General features: G+C 40.8%; 1 protein-coding gene across 3 annotated transcripts in view; it reads left to right on the plus strand.

Moving 5' to 3' along the window:
- CHN2 (chimerin 2) overlaps window positions 1-14862 on the plus strand; it is a 163415-nt gene that overhangs the window by 84315 nt on the left and 64238 nt on the right. For all 3 annotated transcript variants that reach the window (XM_056335547.1, XM_056335548.1, XM_056335546.1), the window contains 3 exons: window positions 6209-6240; window positions 9371-9484; window positions 11482-11767. In XM_056335547.1, coding sequence (XP_056191522.1) covers window positions 6209-6240; window positions 9371-9484; window positions 11482-11767 — 432 coding nt within the window. The remainder of the gene's footprint in view (window positions 1-6208; window positions 6241-9370; window positions 9485-11481; window positions 11768-14862) is intronic.

The raw sequence follows: 14862 nt of genomic DNA on the forward strand, positions 1-14862 counted from the left end.
CACACAGAGAACAAATTCTTTTCTTTCCTTTTGAAATCAGCCTTTTTCCTACCTGTTTGCTACAGCCGCTCTCTGTCTCCTTTTCTTTAGGCCAGTCTCTTTTCATGTCTTTCACAGCTGCTAGATACCCGCTTGCTCCAGTTACTTGCTTCAGTCTTTCTTGAGATGTGGTGGCCAAACCCGCTCTCGGTATTCCAGCTAGAGGCTTTCTGAGTGGACATTGCAAGGAGAGGATTACTCTAAGGATTACTCTTAAGGTTGGCCACACTCTTATTTTTATACCCCAGTATGACATTCTGGTTTTGGCAGTTTTTGCAAGAGACAGCATCAGTGATTCAGTTCATTTTATGATCTGTAACGATGCCAGGATCCTTTTCTGCAGAGACCTGTCTAGTCATCGTCCCTCTGGTATTTTGAATGATTTTGACATCTTGCTCCCAGCTACTTTCTTGGAGCCACTGTAGTCCCTTGCTGTCACGTGGCTGAATGTATGTCCGTCAAGTGGCCCTAACGATGGCGTTGGCATGGCTCTGTGACTGAATGACAAAAGGAGATGCAGGCTTACAAAACTGTTCATGTCACCTTTCTCTCTGGAGAGCCTCTGAAACACGGGTGGAATATGTTCCGGGGGCTTGTGCACTGCTAGTTGCTTTTTGAGGTACGTCTTTGTGCCTCCCTCATCACACAGTCAAAGTACATGAATGTATTCATGGAGTTACATGTGCTGGATGGGCTCTGTCATATGAAGCCTGTCCCGTCAGTCATGCTGAATGCCATTGACTGAAAATCCTAGGGGAGAAAACTATCATTTTGTCATGTATGTACATAGCGTGTCTATAATTGGCCTGTCCTTGGCCAGGGAGTACAGATTTTACACTGCTGCTACTCCTACTAACAAAATTAGCAACAGGCTTTATGATATGATACTTTCTGCAAAACCAAGAGTTGCTTCTCTTTGAAAATGTTGATGCCAGAGAGCCTGATAAGGTAATAGTAAAGAAGTGGTAAAAAGGTAGTAAAACAGTTAGATTAATACTTCCCTTCAAAAAGAATGTTCTCCCAATTTAAATTGCTTAAGAGTCATTCACGTGAAATAATTTGTCCTATTCGGAGTGAAAGTTAGACACGCTAATTCATCTACGTAGAAATTTCTTTAAGAAGAATTTGAAGGCAAAATTATGTTATAGGAGTAATGAAATGCAACATAGTTTTTTACTTCATTCCATTTAATGGAGGCTTACAATCTTCCTTAATACTTTTTGGTTCTTGATTGTAAGGCTAAAGTTTGCGGTTGGCTTATGACAATTCTGCCAAAAGCTGAACAATGCAGGCAATAAACTTTTCTGGGTTTACTGGGCTTGTCTTGAAAGCTTCTCTTACAACTCTTTTATTTCTCTTCATGTCAAACTGAGCTGAGAAACGTTATTTATATCTAGTCAACTAGAATTACTGAAAAATAATTAGGATTGTTCCAAACAGAAAATATATCAGATTAAACTTCCTTTGGGAAAATGCCTCACTGCCTGCTCTGAGTGATCATACTAACATTATTAACTCTTGGATCTTGTTTCTCTGCTCCTTCTGTGTACTGGAGAGAAGAACAGAAAGCCAGGTGCAGCTACCCACCTTATTGTTTCCCTTCCTTTTTATACTCTCTTCATGGATGTGTTAAGGGAGTGGATGAAATAGGTAGATGGACAATGTTATGCCATGTTGGCCCTTCCGAATTACAGGCAGATTGCTGTCCTAGATGGATTTCTAAATTTTCATTCCAACATTTCTAGATTTCAGCTTTGGCCACTGGGTAAGGAAATATGTCTTGTGCAATGAAGCTGAAGAGAAATTTGCTTTTTCTGAAATTAGGTTTATCTTATTTTTGTGGTAGTACTTGTGCAGAAAGAATTCTTCAGGGTATCTTCAAATCTTCAGTGCAGTGTGGTTTGGGTATCAATGCTTGCAATGAAAATCTATCACATTAGGGGATGCTCACCTCCTGCCTGCATGATTCCCAGTAGTTTTGTGATGAGTTATCTTGCAGAGTGGTGTAAGATCTTAATACAATAATCTGTACATTAGCAGGAATATGTCATGCCAGGCCTAAACCATCCTGGCCAAAAGAGGAGCCACAAATCCCAGGGTATTAAAATTCAGTAACTTTCAAAATTATGTAAACATAATATATTGAATTAGCTTAGATTATTTTAGATAGCTAATGGTATTTTTTTTAAGAAGACACATTTCCTTCTCAGTGTTGACTTCAAACCCCAGTGCAGTTAACTCCATATCTTGAAGAATATGCTGTAACATTGGGGGAAGGGGGGGGGGGTGGGGGGTGGCGGGGAGGTACCAAACTTGTAAAACTAGACAAAGTGTACGAGTCAGGGTTTTTTTTTGGGGTGGGGACAGGCAATCAGGTTTGGCAGGCTGGAAGTCAAGGCTGGAGTATGCAGACTCTCAAAAATATGTGCTTCCCAAGGCCTTTGGAGAGTGCCAGGAGAGCTGTACTGGGTTTCATTTCTCTTTGAATATGCTTCAAGAATAGATGCCACTGAATGTTGCTGGCTTTGTAAGAGTACTGGATTAGTAGTGATTTAGGCTGTTTCACCATCCATCTTATTTCCTGATCAACTTCACGTTAGTTTTAAACAATTTTGGCATTCACTGCTGATTCACAATTTGTACAACTATGAATTTCAGTAGTAATTTTCAGCGTTTTCCCCGTGGTTTCTGGAACGATGATCAGAAATGCCTGCTCTGCAACAACATTTTTGGGTTGAGATTGGCATTAATACCTTTTTCTAAGCCAGAAAATTACCATCTCACATTTGAATTGAAAGCTGCCACTTACTTTTAGGGGAGCGAGAGAGAGCCCATTTAATTTATCCTCTGTATGGGACTAATAAAAGCAAGCTGTGGAGCTCTTTAAGGCAAAATATATTTTCACTAGTGTGAAGACCTATTATTTGCCTTACGTAATTTTCCTCAGTTTTGTACTTTGTTTTTGTCTATTAGCATGAGAGTCCTAAATGATTCAAACCCTCTGGTCTCTCCCCTTGCTCAGTGTCTAGGGAGATGGGCCAGAGTGATGGATAAAACCAACAGGTCACTTGGAAAAGGTGGCCCTTTTTTGAACAAGGAACTGTACGGGCTATATGGAAAGTGATGAAAGGGTTCTTCATAGCCATTGTCTATGCAAGAAACCTAAAGCGTATATGTCCTCAGAATAAGGTTGGTTATTCTGGGCCCCTACCATCAGGGAACAGTCACTTTTCTACCTGTGGATTTTCTGTTCTTCCCACCACTAAGAATTCTCTTAGGTAGATCTGCCTGACTTTGTGTGTGCAAACCCATTTACAGCAGGAGAGGAAAAGCTAATCCCAACTGACTTTCAGTCACCTTTGCCTTCTGGGATATATAGAATTTCCCTTGAAGTTTGTACAGTGTCTGCAGTTGGCACAAAACAGACCTACTGGCCCCTTTGATATTTTTAAGCCTCTGCTCCATCAACTGTGCAGGCTTTTGGTTTATTTCCAGGTTCAGTCTGACATTCTGGTTTTGATCTAGAGACCCTGATGTTATTTTGATCTTTTGTCTTGCTTTAACTTTGTTTCTTTGTGTTTGTTCCTAGTGGTCAGGTTGGTTGGGAGAGAAATTATTATTATGGGTTGCGGTGAGCACACAGGAGGATTTTTAGATTCTGGGGCATCTGAATGGTCTGGTAGATCTGGAGATTCATTTGAGATACTACAGTATCTTTCTTGCCTAAAGCCAAGTGCTGAAGTTGTGGCTATTTTAGACACATGGATGGATGCTAAAAAATGATGGAGTGAAGGTTTCTGTTTTATGGAAGAGGAGGAATAATATAGGATTTGATGGGCTTTGTGTAGGTTCTCAGAAGAGCAGATTTTGTCGCTCATGAATAGCAGGAAAAGTGTTAACCACAGTGTCCAGTTCAGTCAATTGCTAGTTAAATGAGAATTTCACAGCTACATTTGTATTTACGTATAGGTGGTGTTCTGAGAAGGATACAAAATGTGCCTCTATTTGCTCAAGGGGTTATTTCCAGACTGCTCTCTTATAGATATATATATTTATATTTGGGGGGGAACTTGTGCTTACAGGTAATTTTGAGGGTGAGTTGTAGTACTGTTTTATCTTTCTGAGGTAGATTGAAAGTGTTGGGGTTTTATTCTCTGTACACGTACGATCAAGGCAAATCCATGTTTTTAAACAGAAGCGGATTCTGAATCCTAGACGAAAGTCATGCTTTACCTTCTGTGGTATAAAGGTTTTATTGGGCTTTCTGTGGGAATGAAAGTTTATGTTTGTTCCTTGTCACTATTTTCAGTGTACTGAGTGGCCTTTGTTACCATGAAAGAGAAGATTGCATGTGGTGGTCTTACCTAACCCAGCTTCTGATACCCATTTTTTAATTAAGTTCCCAGTTAAATATATGCTTTGAAGGTCATTAAGATCTATAAGAATGGCAGGAAGGCAGCACAGTCACAGTTCCAAAATAATAAATAATGTAGCACTGCTAAAGATGAACATATGACCAGCCTCCTTTCTGAGGTAATACGGCATTGTCTTGATTTTTCAGATACATAGAAACACAGCACCTGCACTCAGCGATTCCTTTGATTTTGCCCTCTCTTCACTTTTCCTTTTGCTTTTTGCTCTTCTCCTGCCCCTCGGAGCTCAAAAATGTTTGTAGCAAGGTATTATTCCGAGGCAGGAGTTTCAAGGGTGTGATACCGCTATTGTTAGTGCCGTGCTAGAAGAGAAATACCAAGCTGGGAAGAAGCACAGTAAGGACCTGAAGTCCCATAGGTCTGCCGTTGACGATTCTCATTATCTCGTGCAGATTTCGGTGCATCTTGCGCAGCTCCGCAGCCTGGGTGGCTGCAGGGCGGGACGTCAGCCGCTTCGGTTAGCGCGTGGCATGCAGATTATTCAGTCAAAACCGTGACATTTATACATTGGCTACAGAGAAGTAAAAGACCTTCATCAATTTAGATTTTGTACGAGGCAGTGAGACACAATCAAAGCAAGGGTGCTTGTTTCCAGGCAGGTTAAATGGTGAACATTCATTGGGTTTATACTAAGGGATGGATTGGTGTTGAAAACACCATTTTTCTGTGTGTGTGTGGGGGGGGGGGGTGTACATATGAAGCAGTAATTCCATTGATCTGGGCAGCTTTACTCAAGTATGTGCTCAGATAACTTTTAATAATCGGGAGGCCTTACGTACGGCTGGCGTTACGTTTGGTCATGCTTAGGCGTGACAGCGCTGGCTGAAGTTGCAGCCCGCTCAGATTCATAAATGCCGTAGCTGGAGAGAGAGCGTCTCTTCAGAAAGACCCTTAAGGGAATGCGGACATAGGAATACGTCTGAAAAATCTGAAAGTTAATTGGCGATGCTCAGGACCGAGGTAGTAGCGGAGCTGGCCGGGGCGACAGCAGGCCGGGCGCCAAGGCTGGGGCAGCCGTGCCCCCTGCCGGCCTGCGGGCTCCCGCCTCCGCCGCGCCCGGGCCTGCTCCGGCAGCGCCTGAGGGAAGGGGCTCCCGGGCCGGGGAGCGCCCCTGGGGGAGCTCGGCAAAGGGCTGGGGTCTGAGGAACCAGGCGAAGCGTCTGGCGTACCCGGAGCTCGTGGATAAGCACACGGCATTCCTAAAACTTGGTGCAAAGCTCCTGAAAATACCTGCGAGTCCTGCCAGCAGCTCTCGGTGATCAGGCCCGCGAGCGCTTGAGACTTCAAGCCTAGCTTTAAACCCAGAAACCTTGTTTATCCCAAGAATATTAAACTTTTTCTTTTCAGTCAGTTGCTGCATACAGGCAAAAAAATGTTTTTTAAGAAGCTAAAAGGTGCGTAACAGAAATAATCTTACTTTATATTATAAATACTAGATCGGCAAAACAGCAGTAAACTACTCTCTTACCCATTTGATCAGATTTTATACAATTATGTGTAGTTCTGTTTTTTCACCATGTTGTTCTTCCCAGAAATCCATCAATAAAACCACCTCTTCTGTTTTCATTTTTCTGTTCTGTGTAGTCATGTTCCAGTCACACTTCTGAATGTGCAGAATTTCATCACTTAGATGGTGCCATAGTCTGCATTAATGATCAAGCATAATTTATTTTTGTGCAGTTTGTTTAAAATTGGGTACATTTTTAATATTTTTTTCCCTTTCTTTAAAACTTTAGGTGGAGAACAGACCAAAGTATTATGGAAGAGAGTAAGTGTTTTCCTCTTTTAAGTATCTGTTGAGTGTATCCAAAAGTTGTTGTTCTAGAACAAAAACAAAACAAAAAAAAAGACACAATGGAAGTTAATAAACTTTAATTTACCTTTCACTTCAACTGGGAGCTAAATATATTGAAAAACTAATCATTTAGCCATGTTACAGTCCAGTCCTGCTGCTCAGAAGTGTTGCTATGTGAGCCTGCATATTCAGTTGGCTTTTCTCAGGACAGTTAGGGAAAAAAATATTGTCTGGAGTATTTCTTCCTTTTATTTTGGTTGTCGCTTAAACCTCCCGGTGGTCCTGCAGTGGTCTGGGGAGGAGAGAAGCCGCTTGCCTTTCTCACTGCCATTTTGTGTGTTACTATGCTTTCACCACCACATGGTTGTGGAAGTATGCATGTATACTACTGCATGTGTAAATGCCGTTCTCCCTGCTAAAGTAACAAGGTTTGAGATACCAAAAGAAGAGGTGTATTTTTGTTGTGAGGAAAATAACAGACCTCTAGGTTATAATTCCTTTGTGCTCAGCAGTCTTCTTGCCGATAAATAACTTGAAAGGGGCTGGATCCTGCATTGCCATGGAGATCTGGGCAGGTGAAGGGCATAGCCACTGCAGCAACCACCCAGATCTGGCATTTGGCCTTTACTAAGGTAATCTGCTGAGGCCCTAAGCCCTTATCACTAGCTAAATTGCTTAGGTTCCATGTTCTATTTTTTCTTCCATCCCAGACACATCATCTGTGTTTAATCATCCTTTTCTACCAAAACAAACCCTCAAGAGCCAGTAACTTTGCCCGTAATTACTGAAGTTTCATTTTTTAAATACTGTCTTTGACAACAAGAAATTCAGATCTAGCCACTAAAGTACAGCAGAGCTGAAGACTGTAACTAGCCAAGTAACCCATCGCACTAACTACAGCAGGATTTGTAAAACCATTACTGCGAACTCTCATGGAGGAACCAGCCTGGCTGTTGACATATTCTGGGTTTGTGGAGCAGCAGGGCTAGCAGGAACTGTAAGAAGTCACCTCGGTGAACCTGCCCAGGCAGGATCACATTAGTTATTATCATTCAGAAAGAAGATTTCAGAACCACTGAGACAGTCCTATAAAAGCAATTGACTCAGTGTTCAGTAGTGCTTGGAAAAAGAGTCAGAAATTTCTAGGGAAAGAAACAGAAAAAAACCCCATAATTATACTACTGTATTTGTGATGTGGCTGCATTTTAAAGAGTGCACGTATTCTGGTCCGTCTCCTACCCCTTCCCTCCTCCCTCCTTTTTAGGAAGGTTATAGAAGAAATGAAAGGTACAGCAAAGTGCAACAACAGTGGGCCAAAGGGATGCAGCTTCTGTCATAAGAGGAAAATCAACAGGTCTTCCTCAGCAGGTGTCCAGGAGAGGGACATGCACAGTGTCCCTCTCAAGTTCATTGCCACATGGTGCTGCAGAGGCCAAAAGCATGAAGATATTAAAGGGTTTACAAGTAAGATTCTCAGTTTCAAGAAGGGAAAGGTCACAACTGGTTGGACATAACTTTTGGCTAAACCGGTGATGGATGGATGGGTGGACAGGGATATGAAGTGAAAGAAATATGTCACTGCTTCCTGTACTCCTTCTGTAAGCATTTCTTGTTGGCTTCTATCAGAGACATGCGTCTGAGTTCAGGGGCTCTTGTACCATGTACAAGCTGGGTTTATGCCCTTATAAAAATGTACCAAAAATATCCATGAGAAAGCTTGGATTAGCCAGTGCTTACAACCCATAGTTAAAAATTAATTTCACAGATGCCCCAAGTATCCTGTCCCAGGGATTTCTTAAATTGATCACCAGGAGAGCTTTTGTCCTAATATCTAACCTAAAGGCTGCTGTATTTTATAATGAGCTTCTGGTAGCGAATAGCTTATGCTCATTATTTTTAACTAGAGTTATGAATTGCCATGAGTTTTTTACTGATGAAGATATGCTTATATTATGTCATCTAGGAGATGCTTGTTTCAATTTGGATGTGGCAGTGAATGAGAGTGTGTGTGTGTCCAGTACAGACAGGAAGTATGAATTAATTCATATCATTTTGAATAAAAAGTCATTCTGGAAAGACCACCTAAACCTAGTATTTCCAACATGCGTTAGTTGTGAAAGACAACGTAAAGAGAACTCAACGACAATTGCATTTACATCCAATGTGTTTTTCTCCTCTTTCACTGCCAAGCCAGAGGCGGTGTTAGAAATGTGCCACTTCATATGTATTGTCAGAAAAGAGAAAATGCTGAAGGCCAGTACATTTTAGTGCCTTTTTTCAGACAGCAGCAAAAATAGAAACTTCCAAAACCTCTGAGAAGACCACTGGAGACCTATCAGCTAGGAAAACGTACATAGGAGTTAAGACTCAAACTGCTGAAAAACCGCATTTGTACCTATGGAAAGATCACCACTAAATATTGATTATTGTAAGGTTAATTGTGCATCCTAGAGCCTCTTTCTTTCTTAAAATAGCAATGACAAAAGAATCAAGAGAAATACCACTTTTTTCCAACACTGAATGAGGAACTCATTGAAAGGAAGCAAACTATTTTTCTGGAGGCTACTCTGTATCTTCTACTTTAATATATGCAGAAAAGAATTTTGAATAATTGATGCCAATTTGTATCTCAGTTTCCCTTACAAATCTGAGGAAGCAATGTTAATATAAAAATAAAGCAAACATAATAAGAATTATCTCTCATTTTAATTTTAAGTCATCTCCATTTTAAAAAAAATAATGCCTTTGTGCCTAGTTCTAAATTCTGTTGGAAAGCCTCTAGAAAGGAAACAAGGAAGAGGGGCACTGACTGGTAAAGGAGGAAAGTTGTGGGAAGATGGGGCAGTTACAGAAAATAATCTTTGGGTGCAGTTGAGTGTTACATTGACTGAAACTGCATATACTATGTAACTTTTGTTTTGTCTCTACTCTGGACTTGCCTGGGCTGGATGACTGCCTTGCCACTTTCAGATGCTTGGATGCTGTCCTGATGGCTTAGACCATGATCCTGTGCACTGCAGAAGTTTTCAAATGGTTTCTGGGGTGGAGGAGCAGGTGTTTCTGGTCAGATTGTTCTGTAAGTCACTGAAATGTCTTCCCTTAGGTTTCACGGGATCATTTCTCGGGAGCAAGCAGATGAAATACTTGCTGGTGTAGAAGGCGCATACATTCTTAGAGAAAGCCAGCGGCAACCCGGCTGCTATACTCTTGCTCTGAGGTAATGCTGTTTTAAACAGAGGCTCATAGTTCAAATGTAAATGTGTTTAATGGAGGGGGTTATATCTGTCCCTTTGAAGACTATGCCCACTGTTACTTAATATACTTCATGGTGTCAGAATGATTTTACACCCTCTCGTCAGCAGTTTGACTATCACAGCATTACAGCAATTCAATCAGTACTTCAGCACTTGGCTAGGAATTTCCCTTTTCAGGAGCAGACTGCGCCCATTTTCAATATTTTTGCTACCTAGAGTTGAGCATTGTAAAGATGGAGCTTCTCCTTGGAAATTTTTTAAGAGATGTGAATGAGTACAGAACAGGAGAGCGTCCCAGCAGAGGGCACAGCCAGGTTGTCCTCTGAGCTCAGTGATGTGTTGTACACAAACTTCAGCAACCATTGGCAATATTAACCCTGGATAAACCTGGTAGAAAATCATGAAGTCCAGTGGCTGACCAGCTGTCAAAGGCAGCATGCTGGTCTTTGGTTTTCTTCCCTAACTGGAATTCAAGATTGCTGTAGAAGTACAGTGTGCAGCATGGGATGATGCTGCTCAAAGAACTAAGAGCCTGCTATTCAACTGAATGAAAAATTCAGGGAGAGCCCAAGCTGCAACCTCACTTCCCCTCACAGTTGCCTTTCCCTGAAAATACGGCCCCTCCTGGCTCAGCTGTGCCATTCAAAACCTGCCCATGCAACAGTCTTAAAGCTGCTGTATGTTAGTGGCAAGAGGACAAAACAAACTCATTGGTGTTATTTTGGAATTTTTATAGCATTATTACTTCTGTAAGATACACACAAAAGAAAAGTCTGTATTTGTAGTCTTCTGCTGCTAAGCTAGAAAGAAAAAATCCTTTAAGGAGTTAGCCCAAGTAGCTGTGATACGGCGCTGAAATCATCCTCAGAATTCATATTGATGTGCAGATGGTAGAGCAGGAAAAGCCGGTGAGTCATGCCAACTAAAAAGTGGTGTAAATTAAAAGCAACTTTTGTCAGCTGAAAAAGAACAAACATAATTTTTTAGGGTTTTAGAGAGACATTTAAAAAAAAAAGAATAAAAAGAGCTGCTACAGGATGGGAATTAATGGCAAAGTGCCTGTTGTTTTGACACAACAGCGTGATTTCTAAATCCATCTGGATAATTATTTGTAGAATCAAAATTTGATTATAAATTGGGAATTCATATGAAAAAATGTAGGGAAAAAAGTAGGAGACTTAAACAGTTTTATTTGAATGCCCAGCAAAGCATGCAGAGACATGCACATTTGATGCAATATAAGGACCATTTAACCTAATGTCATATCTTTGAATTCATTAATCAAGAATGTGATTCCAACCTCAGTGTTATAAACCGAATGTGCTTCTACAGCACTTTGCTTTTTAAAACACTTTAACAAAAACAACCCATAGATTACACCTGCCATAAACAGGGCCAGAGTTATCCCACAGAACTTTGGATTTTTACTTGAACCCCTGAATTAGGAGCTCAGTCTCCCTGGCTTCCTACCAGAGGGTGATTCAGGCGGTTAGGACTGGAATTACTTGCTAGAGATGCCTGCCTCTCTTCATTGACTGTAAATATGTCCATGGTAGTTAAGCATCCACTTTCTGCACCTCAAAAATGTTTTGGGATGGAAGAGCCCTTAACACAATTATGCATCCCGCTATAAGGTCTTGTCAATGTAAACATACCTTTCTGATTGCTACAGTCCCTATAGGATTTAGATTTAAACCATGTATGTCTGGGTTTTGTAGCCTGTTGTGGAGACTTGACCTCAGTTCTGTAGCCCAGTTCATGTGATGCAGTCAAGTTTGGGGTTGAACTTGAATTGGTCTCTTCACAGAGATCTGGTTGCAGCTGTGTGCGTATTCCATATGTAATCCAGACATAAAGACTTGTCAGTGGAATGACCTCCTGAGTGTTTTGCCAGTATGAATTTTCTCACTCTTCCTTCTCTGTCTTTCTTGTCTCCCTCCTGTTTTTCTGTTATTTGCAGATTTGGTAATCAGACCTTAAACTACAGGTTGTTCTATGATGGGAAGCACTTCGTTGGGGAGAAAAGATTCGAATCAATCCATGATCTGGTTACAGATGGCTTGATAACCTTGTATATAGAAACAAAGGCTTCTGAGTATATTTCCAAAATGACAACAAACCCCATCTATGAACATATTGGATATGCCACTTTGCTTAGAGAAAAAGTGTCCAGGAGGCTGAGCAGAACAAAAAATGAATCAAGAAAAGCAAGTGTAACAAGTGAAGAAAATACCCCAGTTGAAAAGGTAAGGATTCAGTTTAAAATTCTGGCAATTAATACTAGTCTTCCTATCAAATCTGAGAGAAAAAAGTGTTTTGCCTAAAGACCTGTTTCTGTTTTTCTATACTTCGTTAAGTATTACTACCCCACTGAAAAGTTTATATCCTGTTAATGTGATCTTGGCTCCAAACTAATGTTTGACTGGAGCTTATGGTGAAAGCTTTCTAGTAAGTACCAAATGCAAATGTTTTCACTGAGTAAATATATGTATATATACTGTCTAACTTAGGAACTGCATCTAAAATGGTTCACAAATTATGTTTCTTTATCCATGTATACTCAAGCATATTCCACAGTAGGATTATGAAACTGGTTCCCGCTGACCCTTTACCACAGCTCAAGTTTGTTAGCTTGCCATTCAGTGCAAAGCTCCTCTTTTCTGCCAAGTCTTTGGTGGATGGGTCTCAAATTGGGATATTGTGTGGTTTCTTTCCTTTCTTCTCGTGGGTCTGAAATTGGGATATTGTGTGTTTGCGTTTCTTCTCGCTCTTCTCATTTGAAGTGGGCTTTCCTTGATCTCCTTCTCTCATGTGTCTATATCCCATAGCATTGTATGGACTAGGCCTTATTTACATGATGATAAATGGAGATTTTCGTGCAGTTAGCAGCCATCTGAAGATGTAAAATTAGAAATTCTTTCACATATGAGAAACAGTCTTTTTAGCAGTGACATGTGGATATTTTCATTTCCCGGGTGGTAAGGCAGTAAGAACTGTCAAACAAAACTGATTTTTTTGAGTCCAGTGTTAGCGCTGAATTGACTTACTGACATTTGTAAGTGTAATTCTGCAGAGTGACTGATGAGTTTAGTGTTCAGCGTGCTGGCTAGCTAGTAGGGAACTACGGCTGGTTTGTATTTGGGAAGGAGGGAGTGGATTTTCAGCCAGATGTGCTGCCTGAGCCACCTCATATGAGTAGAAGTGCAGCACAAAGGAGAGGGCAAGACTTTTTTCTGGTGACAGCTCAAAAAATGGTGATAATGGATTAAAGTGAGTGGAGAGCTGCATCCTTAATTCCAGATAACTGTGCTTGAAGATGTTTGGACTTGATATAACTTGCTGTCAACAGTGAAAAAACACCTCTGAACCTCATTAGTGATTGATTAGGGTGTCTTTTATATTGCAGCTGAATGAAATTGAAGTGTTTATAGAGTATTATTTACCTCCAAGGTGGTTCATGATGCAAAAGACAGTACCATGGGTCCTCACCCTACCAGGAGTGGCCCTCATCTAGATTTCTGTACATGCAGGCAGTAACAGCCTGCAAGACTGGGCTGCATGGTTGAGCTGTTGTGTAAAAGTAGCTGGCTTTAGCTAAGCCACTACACTGTTGGCAACCCTCTCTGCCTTCCTCCCACTGAGGGGAAGCAGCAGAAGGAAGAATAGCAGCTGCTTCTAACATATTTTTCTTGCCAGGAGGGGTAGCAGCAATCACAGCTACAAGAAGAGTGGGGCTAAATAGGTGGTCTGCTCCCAGGCTGAAGACCTTCTGTAGCAGCTAAAGCCTCACTATTGATGATTAGGACTCCCAATGGGCTTCTCTACTGATACCAGTAGTTTTCCATCATCTCATGCAAATCCACGAGAAAAAAGATTACTTCAACTATATTATTAGCAATTGAAAGAAATTCACAGAAGTCTGTATGGTGAAGCCTATCATGGTTGCTTTTGATGTGTATGTTCCTGGGGGAAGCTCATGAGAGTTCTGGATAGCAGGCAAAGACTCAGTGGTCATCATTCCCATTTGTTCCTCACAGTAACCTCAGATAAAGTATGGACTGGGCTTTGGAATAAACTGGTAAAATAGCAAGCGTTTGTCAGTAGTAGCATATAGAGACAAAGGAGGATAAGGGAAATTTAATGTTTGTTTTTATATAAACTTTAGAAGACCCGTAAAATATTAAATTAATATGGAGAAGTGGTAGTTCAGTGGGAGTTTTATCAGATATTTTGCTTGAGGCTGACATGTGTTGTACAGCATTTTAGACAAAGGCCAGGTTTGCCCACAATTCAAAATACCTTCACCCACTTCAATTACTCCAATAAATTTCAGACCCCTAGAAATAAGTGATTGAATATTCAGTATGACATTTTTCTGCAAAGTAAATTCATTGCTGCATGTGTGAAAAACCATTGAGTTTTTTGTAAGGTGCGTTTTCTCTGACCAATTGAAGAGGTAAAATGTCATTTTTTGATAACTGAGATGGTTTATTTGAAAGCGCTGCCTGGAGTGTTTTGAATATTTCAGAGGTGATGGGAGGAAAGCCATACGTGCAGGACAGAAACTTCCATTATTTCTCAAGAGGAAGGCGAGAATTCAGTGCTCAAGGTTAAGCATCAGTACTCCTCTTACAGATTAGGCTTTTTACAAGTGAGATTTTGTTTTATACTGAAACCAATTCCAGAGTGTGAAAGTGCAGCTGAAGGCATTCGTCTCCTTAGCGGGTTTGTTAACAGCATCCGGGGAGTCTGCTCATTCTGTCACCTCCTACGTTGACAGCAGAGATTATTCAATGTCTCAGTCACTCCCCTAGGGGTAGGTCAGTGGAAGGGGACCACCAAGGCACGGTCTGACGGGAGGAGCCAGCACTAAGACGAAATGTCTTGGTACTGCCTGGGGTACCTGTCTGTTCCCATAGTGATAATTTCTGCGAGGCTGTAATTAATGGAGTCATGCCCATTCCAGAAAAGGGGTGTGATACATGGGCTGGATTAAGCTGTTGTTGTTCATGCTTTTTTATCCAACATTTTTTGTAACAGGCCTAAGAAAATATTTATGCTTTAAGATGCTTAATGCCAATGTTTCATCCAAAAGTTATTTCAGCCTAACTTTAAAGAGGTGCTAGATTTGTTGACACAAATTCCAAATTTTAGTCCAAATAGTTTAACAGATCTCTAATCTGAAAGGAGCCGCAATGATTTTTAAGGAATCAAGTGGTATAGAACAGCATACTGCAAATACTTTCTTAGCAGTGTAGACAATTGTCATTTTGACGGGATCCAGCTTAAAAAGAATTTTGAATCGAAAAATAGTTTTTTGTGCAAAGAACATTTTAAGATT

Source organism: Falco biarmicus, chromosome 4 (assembly GCF_023638135.1).
Source record: "Falco biarmicus isolate bFalBia1 chromosome 4, bFalBia1.pri, whole genome shotgun sequence".
In the NCBI taxonomy this organism is placed as follows: Eukaryota; Metazoa; Chordata; class Aves; order Falconiformes; family Falconidae; genus Falco; species Falco biarmicus.